This window comes from Pterocles gutturalis, unplaced genomic scaffold (genome assembly GCF_000699245.1).
Source record: "Pterocles gutturalis isolate BGI_N339 unplaced genomic scaffold, ASM69924v1 scaffold6079, whole genome shotgun sequence".
Classification (NCBI taxonomy): Eukaryota; Metazoa; Chordata; class Aves; order Pterocliformes; family Pteroclidae; genus Pterocles; species Pterocles gutturalis.
The window spans coordinates 65,561-79,408 of record NW_010135596.1 but is presented as its reverse complement, the minus strand read 5'-3'; the positions used below and the strand labels follow the sequence as shown (position 1 = coordinate 79,408).

Here is a 13,848-nt window from a genome sequence, read left to right as displayed (position 1 = left end):
TACTCTTGCTTTGGGCTGAACACAAAGTGTAATGCATGGACTATGAGAATTGTCATATTTCTGGTACCTCCTTCGAGTCTCTCTGGGAATATTTTGCGTTGGTACAGGGTGCCACAGGGAAACAGCTCTTATGACCGTTTAAATTATCTCTCAGATGGTTTGGAGTACTGTGAACCACTGTTACAGGACTGAGGTTTGCGCAAGCCACATGTGAGTAATATTCATACAGCTGCAAGAGCTGAGAGGGAAGTTGAAACAGACGCTCCTCACTAATCCTCTGTGCTGTTATGCTCTGGGTGTAGGACTTCACTGGAGAGCAGCCTAGGCCAAATGTGACAACAAAACACATCCCACTAAACAGAACTGCAGAAAAGCAAAACTTTCTCCTGCACAATTTGCAACTAAAGCACACAATTTGTTACACAGTTTCCTGTATAGGAGCATCCATAGGTAAAAAACATGCTACAGATTCTGCCTGCACCTTCATTTTTTTATCAGACAGTAACTACTCCATACACCCTTTCTGCAGTATATATGGAGTGCGTGCCCCATCTCCAGGGCCCTTAGTAGGTCTGCGTACACACAAGGCCAGGCCAGAACTATAGAGTGTTTTATGATGTGACATTAATTAATTTGTTATGGGTGCTCTTTAATTCATTTTTTTTGTTCATTTCTTCTTTCTTTTCTTTTTAGTTAAATTCCATTGACAAAGTGTTACCCTTTGATATATTCTCAACCACAACTGACTCAGCATACTTTACTGGTTGAGGTGGGAAGTACCTCACTAGGATGTCAATCTTCTTTCCTGTTATTTCTTTATAAAAGAAGTAGTACTTCCAGTTGTGTTGGACAAGTACAACTAGGGACATTAGATGAACAGAAATCTTCCTTAGAGAAGAATCACCATTAGCTGTTGCCTTTCAAACCATCGCATCTCACAGAGAGGTCTCTTTGCTGCTTTTCAGAGGAGAAATCAAGGGACAGGTTCTCCAAGGCATTCAAGCAGAGGAGCAGGGGTATCCATGCAACTACATTGAGAGTTTGTGCACCTCATAAATTTGGTTAACTTGTTCTGCATGTACATCCATGCACCAGAAGTAGCAAGTTGGTGCTTTTTGACAATAAATAGCTGTCATGAGGGTTCTGGGTGTTGACAAGAATAGGGAAGGCTGGCTGAAGAGATCATTTAACCCTGCTAGTAACGAGCTCACTTGAAACAAGCTTCCCACTACTAATTATCACTTGGTTCTGATTGACTCATCACCTGCTCTGGTGCTCCTATTTCATAAACAGAACATGAACCGCTGAGTTTAAGAAACTGCATAATTTGCAGATTTTAGTAAAAAAAGAACTGTCTTGATGTTGTGTCAATTACTGCCAGACTGATTTTCTCTCCTTTACTCCCTGTATGTGCGTGCACATACACACATGTGTACCTGTGAGTGGAATGCTTCGATAATATTTTAATGAAGACAGTATTGCAGTCTAGCTTACATTTATACACATTACACTAAAGAAAGAAGAATTTTCCTTACCTATTTCGGTCATGGATATCCCCGGAGCTAATTGCCCATTGTTGAAAGAGCTATAGGTAAACAAGTTTGGTACAGAAGTGAGGTCATAGATAGGTTCCTGCTTTATCTGTTTGATTCCAGTCATGTCTAACCCAGACTGGTCTGGGGAAGGTTGGGCAGAATCCACGTTATAATAACCCTCAGACTTCGGCAGGTCGATGACATGCCCATTTGAGTAGGTGCTGCCAGTTTCGTTATTCAGGTTGCTCAAGCTGTTGCTGATGCTGTTGCTGTAAACCCTGGCGAGGGCTTCTGCCTCACCACTCTGCTGCTGCCGTTGTTCCTGCAGTCGCTGCTGGTGCTTCTGCACTTCAGCGTACAAGCTATCCCTCTGCTTTTTGGACATTCTTCCAAACTTCACAGCTGAAAAGCAAAGCACAATGCAAACCACTATTGTCTTTCATTTTTTCTTGATTATCCTCAACCCCACCATGCTTTTGATATTTAGTTTCAGCGTTACTTTTGCTGTGGAAACGATTGAGAGAGGATGCAAAACTTTACACTACATGGGTCTCACAAAGGAAAAAGTATTGTGTGCTTGGTTTTACAAGGTGATGGCAATGACTCCTATTTGACAGGAAGGCCTCAGTCAAGCAACTCACTTCCCACTGTGCATGTTAAAAAGACCACGCATCCTTTTATATCTCTGTTTTCACTGAACAACAACCCAGAGCTGTATGAAATGTACAGTCTGTAGATTCATATCCCATGTGATTTACCAACTTTCCACAAACCTTTAAACAGTGCCCTAACAGGATAAGTACTCTGGATGAAAACAAGCCCTAAAGCCTTATTATTGCATCCTTTCAATGAGGTGTTATCTTCACACTTTAAAAATAAAAAATCTTACAGGTTAGAGTTAAAACCTAGAGGAAAATAACAGATTTGAAGGTAAACAGCACAAATGTTCCCACAGAGGAAAGTCTCAGGGATTTACACAATCAATTTACATAATCTCCGTGCACAAATCCATGCATTCCTTCTGATGAGAAAAGGAGGAAAACATCAGAGTGCAAACCACTCTGCCCAGGAACAGGGTTTATTACACTGAGATTGAAATTTTCAAAAATGACAGGCTGATTGCTGTGGAACTAGGAGGAGTAAAACAACAGCCTGCTTCTACAGTGGGTCACAGCCGATTATCTTCCCCCACTGCCCTCACCCCATCTCTCTATAAATTCTGGCTTTCTACTGAGCTAGATCTTGGTATCTCAGAGCAGAGGTAGTTGTTAATTGTGCTCTAAAGCAAATGAGGGATACATTTAGCAGAACTTATCAAAGCACAGATAAGAGGATATTTCTCTGGAAGTACTGATTTCTATGCGTTATGAGATGTATTTTCCAAAGCTGAGTATTTCCAGTTCATCTGTAACTGTGATCAATTCAGAATCATCACATTTATTACCACAGGATGGGCTTGGCTCTCCTTTTTGCTACCCCACAGTTCAGCTATAGCCCTTCAGAAGAGTCTGAGCCTACAGATGTGGATGAATGTGAAAATCTTCATTCAGGAAAAAAGAACAGAAAAGGAGGAGTGTAACATGAAACAGCAGTGCCAGAACACCAAGGAGACAGCAGTGTCTTTTCAACATATTTTCACTTTTTTACACTGAGAGGTTTTTCTTGTTGCCAACCTCAGCTTACTTGCAGCCCTTCACACAGGCTGCAAACTACCTCACATGAACGCAGCCTGCCCCTGGAATCAGCCCACAGTGCACTGTACACCCTTACTGACAGTATACAATGACTGTACTTTGAAAAAGGCAACTGTGTATTTTCTTCAAATTTAGGGTCTCAGTAATAAAAACAAACACCCACTGTTTATTCTCATTACAGACTCATTAATTGGATTCTCCAGTTGCTGTCAATTAGCATCCTGCCTCTGCATGATAAAAATGAATCTGCTAGATGGCTGAGAGGTAAAAATCACATTCAATTTCTGTGGTAAAAAAATCCATACAGACTATTTTAAACTTGCAAGAGCTCTTAAAATCATTAAGTATAAACACCCTTACATAAACAATGAGAGAAGAAAGAGATGCTGTCAGAAGCATCACTCCCTTTGTCTGTATGCAGTGGTCCCTGAATTATAGGTTGGGAAGACAGTGCTGTCAGTCACATTAAAATGCCTCTGTGATACCTCAAATCATTGGAAGATATTACTTTTAGGAGGAAAGCATGTACTGTTAAATTACTGAAATGTTACTATTTTAATCTCCTCCAGGAAGAATTGGGAGCTAAGGCATCAAGTAAACTGCACGCCAGGACCAAAAAGAGTTCACGGACAAAGGTTAGACTGCAAGGCCCCTCCCAGACTGGTGAGGCTGATAAGCCAGTTGTTTCAGTGAGACATGAGACACCCTGAGGTAGGAAAAGACCTATTACAGTCCAAATTTAAAATAAGTTTGCAATCTGTAGACCATCTAAAGAAATAGCTCTTTAAGTAACTTCTCCATCAATTACAGTTAATTTCAAATGACACATTTTGTGTAAACTTTCTAAGATGGGAAACTGCTGCCAGGCAATTGAAATCAATACAACCTGCCTTCAAAAGTAGAACATTTTATTTTCCTGCTTCCTGACCATTTAAAATGTGTCTGTGAGCTGGAAACCCCCCGCACGAGCAGCGGTGGCTGAGGTGGGTCAGGCGTGGGCAGCCGTGCCCAAGCCTCCCATTTCCTGCAGCTCTGGTGCAGTGCATGCGTGTTGTCAGCCTGCCCATCAGGGCTCCTCACACCACAGCTTGGAAGGCAGGACAGACCTCTGCAAGGACCTGCCATCGGATACACTGTGAAGCTTTCCCTTGGCATAGTGTCCATTTTCAGTGCTTAACTATGAAATGAAATGTTTCTTCTATAGACCCAGACAGGGACAGGAGGCAATGTACAGGTTAAAGAAATGCTTTTTTAGCAATGCAAAGTATTTGGTCAAGTGCTCTGAATAAAACAAACACAAACCCCTAACGTTATCAAGCTGTAGATTTCTGCTTAACTGCCTATTTACTGTCACAGACCTGTAGAGATGCCAAGGAAAGGGATGCTTTCACACATCAATATTTAATGTTAAGGTAAATGTTAATGTTTAATATAAGAGGTTACCTAAACTGGAATATAAATCTACCTCTACAGAGGTGACCTTCTTGTGCTTTTGAGCAGAACACCACATTTCACTTCTGACTCTTTCTGTTCCAAACTAACACTGCTCCTCATTTTGTCATTTCCCCACCCTCCCCATGAAAATAGCCTCCTTTGTTAACTGAATGGCAAAGATCTGTGTCTCACAGTGCGTGCATTAAAAAGCAGGTAGCTTGTCCTCTCTCTTTTTCCAGAAATCTACAGGGAGTTTAAGTAAGTCAGCAGTGAAGAAGAGTTTCAAAGGGTTTAGGTGTGAAGCAGGAATCTGACTCCTTACCATCTCGAGACATTCCCAGGGCAAGACATTTCTGCAGTCGGCAGTGTTGGCAACGATTTCTGTTGGTTCTGTCAATTAAACAGTTTCTCTGCCTTGGGCAGGAGTAGGAGGCATTGTTCTGCTGACTCCTCCGAAAGAATCCCTAGGGGCAAGAGAGCAAGAGAGACAGAGTATTAACATGTGCATATATGTGCATTCAGACATACACAGAGAACCACCTAAATGCATAATATAAACTCTTATTTAGTGCAATGCTACTTATGCTATGGCTTTGCAGATGTGTTGGCCTTGTGTAATGAAATTAAAGAACATTTACTTATAATAAGGAGACTTGTGCTTTCTTTTGTAAAGAATGTAATTTTACTTTGTTAAAATGCAAACAATAATGTTGCAGAATGCATTCTTATCATGCAGTAACAACCATGTATCATCTAACGCTTGCTCTTAATAGAGGAAAAACTTGTCAGCATTTGTAAACAGATGACTTAAAAGTATTTGTTCTGACTATTTTCTTCCTTTAATGAAAGAGACTAGTAATAACTGGAACAGGCTATGCACACCATTAGAAGCTGAAGTCTGCTGTTCAATTTAACCTGGCAAATGTTGATCTGATCTGGAGGGACCATGCACTTCAGGAGTGAAAAGTAATTATTCAAATTCAAGCATCACAAAAGCACTAGGATTTAATGACTGTATCAAGTAAAGCCAACACACAAAGGAGAAAGCAACACCTTAGACACCACCATGAGAAAGTGACGACATTTTCCATTTCAGTGGAATATAACATTATCCATTTTATCTATGTAAAAATTTGTAGTGATTCTAGAAGGTTTTTCTGGCCAGTTGTGGGCTATTTAGCTAAAGATCAGAGGGTTAGAAGGAGAGCATTAACCCATACCTAAGGCCTTACGAACTCCAAGCTGCTACGAATGCCACTGAGAAGTACCGTTATCGTAGAAGTGCCATGAAATGGCAGGGGTGACAAGAGGCGTGAAACCAGGGGGTGAGGATTAGAGAGAGAAAGAGAAATGGAGAAGGCATTTTATTATATTCTTTTATTTCTTGTAAAATATAGTACAGAAGGAACAGCAAGTCCAGAGAGAGAGAAACAAAGAAAAATTTCTTGGTCATTTTGTCATCTTTAGATGCAGGCAGCTGCAGGGCTGTGTGGTGGGAGAGCTGAAGGACATCCTAGCCACTGCAGGAAGCCATGAGCGAAAAAAAAAGGACAAAAACCACCATTACTGCAGTCACACTAGTCACCAGAAGTGATGCCAAAGTGGTTGTGCCTTTCTGGGCTGGTTTGCAAAACAGCTCTGAATGGAGCCAGAAAGCAAGAGCTGACTTAATTTATCAGGCAACACTAGTGCTATCTCGGCACAGGCTGACAGATGGTAATACTGAACAATGGAAATTGTGGCAGACATGCATTTTGGGGGAATGAGAGTGGTGAAGCAACAAGGCAACAGTGTCACAGTGCTCGATTTGCTTGCTACAGGTAATGCCTGAATTCTTACTCAAGTCCTGTTGAACCAAATGGGGATGGTGTGGGGTGTCAGAAAGAACGGGTGACATGCATGGTGTCCCATCAAGGACACCGGCAGTGCTGGTTCCTGAGGTCGAGCATAAAGACGCTCACAAAACCAGCTGACCTGTGCTGGCTTTATCAGTGATTATATTATAGTATATCTAAATTAAATTAAGTTTTATGATTTGCATTTTTGAGAACATGGATGTCCTTTAGGGAAGCTCTCTGAAAAAACTTAGTGGAGACTTATCTGATCCTGGCTGACCAAAACTTTCCTGAAACTGTGGAAGTGAGTTTAAGGCTAAATGGATGCTAATTACAGATGTTGTTACTCTATTTGCTGAACTTTACAGCCATTTTTTTTAATATGGTTTAAGGGTTTAGCTTTTAGCACTCCTATATGTATATGGATTTGAGAGAACAAATGAATCAACCAATGTTAAACACTCCACACAACCATTTAGCATTGACTGTGCCGTATCCTGTAGTGTTGTTTTTTCCTATTAAGTTTGATCTCATCTCAGAAGAATTTGTTTGTTCCTTCTTCACCCCTCTTGGGAAAAAAATCAAGGGTTCAATAAAAAAATTAATCTACAGCAGGTAACTTATTTTTCCAAGGAGACTTTTGTCTTCTGCATAGGATCTAAATATTGTCTTACAGACAATCCTTTCATCTAATTTTTCGTGAATCTTTTTATAATACTGGCTATATCTACTGAAAATAATTCAATTCGGGGGAAGGAGGATGAAGTTCATTACTGAGGAGCTATGGACTTAAAGACAGGTTTCCCAATATTCCCAACACTGACAACAAGTCTTTCTGCATCTTGAAGAAGTCACTTTATCCATCACCGACAGTTGGCCTGAGAAGGGAGATGGTCATGTGAACTATTGTCTAAATTATGCCAAAAGAGTTGTAGCAAATACTCTGCTCTGGGGGAAGGCACGAGAGATGATAAAAGGCTTCTCAGGAAAAGAAAGAGCCACAGAGACAGATGGGATGGAAACCTGTCTTCAGTTTTCATCCTTTCAGTGACAATAATGGCAGAGCCACCATTTTCTTCAATGGGTCCAACAAGTGTACGCAGGCATGCACACAAAACAGCAGTAATATTTACGATGGCCCTTAAGCACTTATAATATGCGTTTGCAGTGGCATAGCTAATGTAGGGATACAGAGTTAAAGGATTTCCTGTCCCTTGAAGTTTGTATCACTGCCACTGGCAGTACAATCTTTGGATGCTATGTCCTGAAACACCGCAGCTGTCTGGCACCTGGCTCAATGTGTGTGCATGCTTCTGGAGCAGTTCTTGACTCTTCCACACATTATCTCCTTCTTAATTAATTCAGATTTGTAACACATTCAGAAAAAAGGAGCCAGAAATGATCAGTTATTAGTATGCAGGCTCAGAAAATAGTTATTAATTACACAAGGAAGCAACGGGCAAGGAAGAGCAGAGTTGCAACTGCCTGAGACAGTGCTTACCTTAAAAGAGACCTCTGACAGAGTGATATACCTCCCATTGGACCCAGTGTGAAAACTGACATCTTTTTTCACAACGGGCTCACAAAACAAGATTAGACTAATTGATCTGATACCGCAAAACTGGCAGAAAAACAATAGGGTTAAAACTGTCGTAAGTGGAAGAGAAGCTCTTTATCTCAATAAGCCGTCTACACACAGAGCTGAGGGGTATCATCTCCTCTTGAAGCACACACAAGGGCCAGCATTAACCCTAATCACATCTACAGGAGACTCTACCCCTAACTGCTCTGTGGGCGCTGAGTACCAAGACAAAATGCTGTTTTTCAGCTTAATTTTTTTTTCTCCCATAGCTTTTGGGCCAATTTTGAAGTAACAGATCAATTAGTCTAATCCTGTTTCATGTGATAGTCATAAGAAGACGCTTATTTCTCGTCCAGCGTCACAATAAGACAGTGACACACTGTGGGTTGTTCCGTTTACAATTGTTAACATTTCTGAAAGAAATATGATCTTTGACAATATATTGCTTCTTAATGTGTTGGCATTAAAAGCTTTCTTTTGGGAATGGGTGCACACAAATTTTCAGATTTTTCAGATATTCTAAAATTTTGTAAAGCAGTAATTAAATACAGACTTGCATTTTCACTCTAAAAATATGCGCTCACTTTCAAATGTAGCAGTTTGTGTTTCCACATAAAAGAAGTCAGAGATGCTGCCTCTCCATCTCTGCAATTTCACATGTAGTACGAAATTCTGTTTTTCCATGAGTAATGATGTAATTCCTTAAATAATGAAATCACAGAGTATATTTGAAGCTGAAAACCAAAGTCTTTCTTCTCTTGCCTTGGGACCTGATTTGTGTTATTTGAACTAACGCCTGGCATAATATGTTAATATGAGTAAGCAGCATGGAAGGGGTTTTATCCTTTTTTCGTCCTTTTTTTTTTCTTTTTTTTCCTTTTTTTTTTTTTTAAACTTTCAATTCCCAGCAATTGCCTTGTGCTGGAGCCTTTAGGAAGAAGACAAAGGATCCTTTTACACAAATGTAGGGCATTTTTTCTTTTGGAGATTACAATTTGGCATGCAGAGAATACAAAAGGGATAAAATAGGACCAAACTGAAACCCGCAAGATGTTGAATTGAGATACTGCACCAACTTCTAATGCTACGTGGATCATATAGGAAACAAGATAAGAAATCCATCTCTCAAGCTGATTTAAGGTAGGACAGGTGTGACTTACAGTCGCCAGCCTCTGTATCAGCACTTTTACTGCATCAGATGTATTAATTTGTGTTTCAAACAAGGAGGTAACACTAAAGACTATTTGATGAAAAGGAAAGCAAGCAGTAAAATTAGGCATTAAAGGCATCTGTATCAGCAGCAGGCTTTACAGCCTTTGGCACTGCTTGCTTGAAAGCATGTAAGACTGTATTATTGTACACAGACGCCTGGGGCTAATGCAGATGCTGATGACTATGCTGTATTAAAATCTCATACCTTGCAGCCTTCACATGTGATGACTCCATAGTGTATTCCAGAGGACTTATCACCACAAATTTTGCATGGTATCACTTCAATTTGCGCTGAAAAAAAATACAAGAGAAATACTTTGAGTACACAATTCTATTTAATTTCTTTCTTTCTCAAATAAAAAACTTTAAAACTAGAGCTAGTCAGCAGATAACCTGTTCACGCTCCTGACAACAGAAAACTGCTTTGCATTGTACTGTGTGTTTCAGAATATTTTGATTTGGCCAATTTTAACTGCTCCACATCATGTAGTTTCTACCATACCCCACAAAACTCTTCAACAATTTAAGATATCATGATTAGCAAGCTTTTGCTCATATTCTCCTTTTTGTTTTTACTTGCTAATTTCATCATCACTATTGCTAACAATGGTCATTAGGGGTCCTAAATAATTATCTAAATTGTTCTTGCTTACACATTTCAAATATTCATGACTTCTCATTTTGCTGAGGTAGAAGTACGCAGAAGATTTTGATGCATTTTTCAAGCAGTAGAGGTGATGAAGTTTCCAAATCCTTCAGATGTTGGCTTCAAGACACACAAACACAACAATTCCACTGTCAGAGATGGGCTTGCAAATGATTGCTTAACCTCTGTTTCTCTTCAAGCTACTAGTTTCAGCATCAGGTCATGAGCAGGCAAGGCCCACAGACTGAGTTTAAGTAGCCAGTGTCTGTGTGCTGGGAGAGGCAGGTACTATCTGAAAATGTTTGAATATGGATATGCTTCAAAAACTTTTACAAACATAATGGTCATTTAATTCAGAGAAGTAAAACATTTTTCACTATCTTCCCTATATTTCTTTTGCTAACAAAGCTCTTTGCTTCCCTCAACTACTTTGAATCCTGTGTGTGTTTCCTTCGACACTACTGTAAGAGCATATAATCTGAAATGTAGGGAAGGAGGTGCCTTTACTCTAGTCAGATGTGTTGAGAAGAAATAGAAAATCCATTTTTGCTCCCTTTCATTTGTTTTCCTATGTGGGATACATGCCTCCCTGCAATTCTCCTGCCACTATGAAGTAGCATAATACTTGGTATAGATCAATACTCCTGTTAGTTGTCTTTCCTCCATGCTTAGGGCAGCAATAGCAGCAGGTCTCTGTGACAGAAGTCACTCATCAAATCCTTGGGTAGCAAGTGGAGAGCTTGTGTAGTAGGGCTAACTGTTAATTCTTTAACTGGACACATTCATTTCCAAAATGGAATGGGAGATGGGGAAACAAGATTATTTTCCAGATGCTCATCCTAAGAAGACCATCCCCTTTCAAACGTGTGGGCAGCAAGAAGGTCATAAATGCTGGAAAAAACATGCTTAAAAATGACTGCACATTGTAAGCTGAGCACTAAGCACACTTTTACAACGGATGCTGTGACAATATAATAATGTAGTCTGGATTTTTCCCCATTTCTACCTATTGTTATCATCTACCGCTCTTAGCAGAAGTCAAGAATTTTGTAAGAGTTACCAGCATGTGGTTAAACAATCAAAACACAGAACTCTGTCCTGCAGAGCCACCACACTTCCCATGGAAAGGTGCATTGCATCCCCTACTCCCTGAGACCCCTACTGAGGGTAAAGGCTTACCAAGGTAAACTCCAAAAGGTGAAAGCTAGCAGGCCCTCTTCTCTGAAAAGTCGAGTAACTATTCCTTTGGGACCATATCTCAAAGGTATCAGTGAAGAGACGTGTTCATGGCTGGCTAAAGAGACTTTAATTCTCCATTGTGAGCTTGGTTTCCTGAGATGCTGTCTCTGATCAAGCACATTTTTAGGCAAAGCTTAGGCAAGCAAACCAGTTTTTAAACCACTCATAAACCAGGATGGATAGAATTAATTTTGTTGTAGGAAATAACAATTTGTTGTTAATATATTCTCCATGGAGAAAACCCAGAACTAAAATCTTGTCTGTCTTTGTACTTAAGAAAGTTCACATCTAGAAATAAGACTTCTTATGTCATCCGCAATTTTGGGGTTAGCTTCTGTATCCAATTTTGCTTACATGGTGGTAGTTTTTTTCCCTTCTTAAGAAACTAATACTCATGAGCCATCGTGGTATGATAGATGCATAAAAAGGAAGGCAGTTCCTTACAGAAAAGCATCTGCAGTTCCTTGGCAATTTTGCCAGGCTGATCCTGCTCAAAAATTCCTATGCCTTATCCCCATTGAGATAATTAAAACATTTAAGCATGCACCTCCAGGTACTGCTGTTTGAGAGGCCAGCTTGAGTAATTACTCACAGGTCTCTGCTTGAGAGTCATGTGGAGGGAGCAAGGCTCAGCTCTGGGACCACACACTGTTTTATGTTGACAAGCATCAAAGACATATGTCAGTGTCAGAGGCAGAAACTACAGTGGGAATGTGAGATCTTCAGAAAAAGACAAAACAAAGGGAGGAAAAAAAAACGCCAAACCACTGTGCAGGTACTTGTAATGTGACTTGCATATACAGATTGTAACTGCGAAAGGAACAGAGACAGAAGAATTGATCCTGTGACACTCATTGCATTTAGCACAGTACTCGTTACGTGAGCAATCAATAATTCCATGCATGACTTGCAGTTATAAGCACTACGTTCATGGTAAATATTTGTGGACCGTGTCACCAAATGCTAAGGCTCTAGGTTTCAATTAATATGAAATAAATACTTTAGACTTGCAACTCATCAGTTGATTCAAACCCTTACTCAAAACTAACCATTCTGTGTTAGTAAATACAGGATGTCTAGGAAATTGCTACCATGGCTGCTTAGGGAGCTCACAGAAAACACAGCATCTTTAGGACACAGAGGACATTCGATGAAGTTTGGAAAAGTGGACTCTGCCACTGTCTCTTAGGCAATTCTTTTTGTTCATAAGACAGCAGAACAATTTAAGGATTTGTAACAGAAAACTTGAGTCATTAATTGTACAGCCCAGATAAAAAAGAAGCCACTGTATTCCCAGAAACTTCTTGAATTACTGTAATTAACACCCAGTGTACCAAGTTTCTTTTGCAGATTTAATGATTATCAGAGGCTACTACACCTTTTCCACATTGTATCCTTGTTCAGCCGCCTATAGTTTTATGTTGCTTTTCTTCTTGCCTTCTCCTCTTAGACAGTTTAAGGACCTTTTATATCCTACCTCTCTTTATCGCTATTATAAAATAAACAGCTCGCTTCTGAATTCCTTACAAGTATAAAATGCACTGATTCAGTACCACTTCCTGAATATTGAGGCAAAAATGAAATGAGCTAATAATGATGGAGTTGCCACAAAGATAACATTCAGCAGCACAGGAATAGAACTTATTTTATCCCAATGTAGTAAAGAAGAGGAAGGAATAAGAGAAAAACTACTTATCTCTACTTCTAAAGTTGTTCCACTTGACTTTTTACACATCAACTTTAATAATGCAAATAAGAATAATGGCTCCTGTCTCTTTTCAAGCAACAACACAGGTCTCAATTGTCCATTTGCCCAATTTTTCAACAAGCGCATTCAGTTTTCATCCTGTCCTGAGACGTATCTCTTGATAAAAGCTTGCAAAACCTCCATCACCCTGATATCTAATGAAACATTCACAATGTTTGGATACATGCTGCATTGCGATTGCTCCCTATCACCAACTGTAGCTTCTTTCATCAAGAAAGAAGGGTCATCCACAGGGTCATCCTGTCTCCCTGAAGTATTCATCTCTTATTTTATACTTAAGTTTAAAGTTCTTTGGGGCTTGGAACTGCCTCTAGTTCTGTATGGCACCCTATAAACTAGAATTCTGCAATGGAAATTAATTAATTCTACACGAGTAGTAATAATAATCCACAGATGCTGGGTTTACCACCTGGGACCTAATTCATTCTCCCGGGACAACAGGAAGAAGGGTGGAATTCTATCAAGGAAGCAAATACAAAATCATCTCATGCATTTGAAATGAACACTTGGATAAAAACAAATATGTACTTAAAACCATCTTCAAAACAAGCATTAGTTATTTCCTCAAATGCTGCCCCAAGAGAAATAAAAAAAGTACATTGAGCTGCTTTTTTTCTACCAGCAAAAAATTTACTCATGGGCACAAAATTCATTATCCTAAAAGTAGGGCAATAATCAGGTTGCAAGAATTGTTGTATTGGTGAAATTAGGCATAAATCTGGAAGGAGATAAACAGATAATTTGCTGAATTCCTCTTGAAACAAAGTTGAGAGTCAATGAGGCAGCTAATGTGTCTGTTGTGTATTTGTGAGGACTGCCACTCACGTGCATATGTTCTCTAACAAGAAAAAAGCAAAGCTTGCGTTTTCTACAATCTCAGTTTAACATCTGAGGAACTTCATT

General features: G+C 39.7%; 1 protein-coding gene across 1 annotated transcript; it reads right to left on the bottom strand.

Annotated features, from left to right (window-relative positions):
- Positions 1 to 1,535: 1,535 nt before the first annotated feature.
- LOC104467972 (nuclear receptor ROR-beta) lies at positions 1,536 to 12,699 on the bottom strand (the record flags this gene model as incomplete). The annotated part of the gene is made up of 4 exons (XM_010081954.1): positions 1,536 to 1,937; positions 4,986 to 5,127; positions 9,498 to 9,583; positions 12,655 to 12,699. Coding segments are annotated over 4 exons (675 nt in total), but the record flags the coding sequence as incomplete, so codon positions are not given.
- Between the last annotated feature and the right edge of the window lie 1,149 nt (positions 12,700 to 13,848).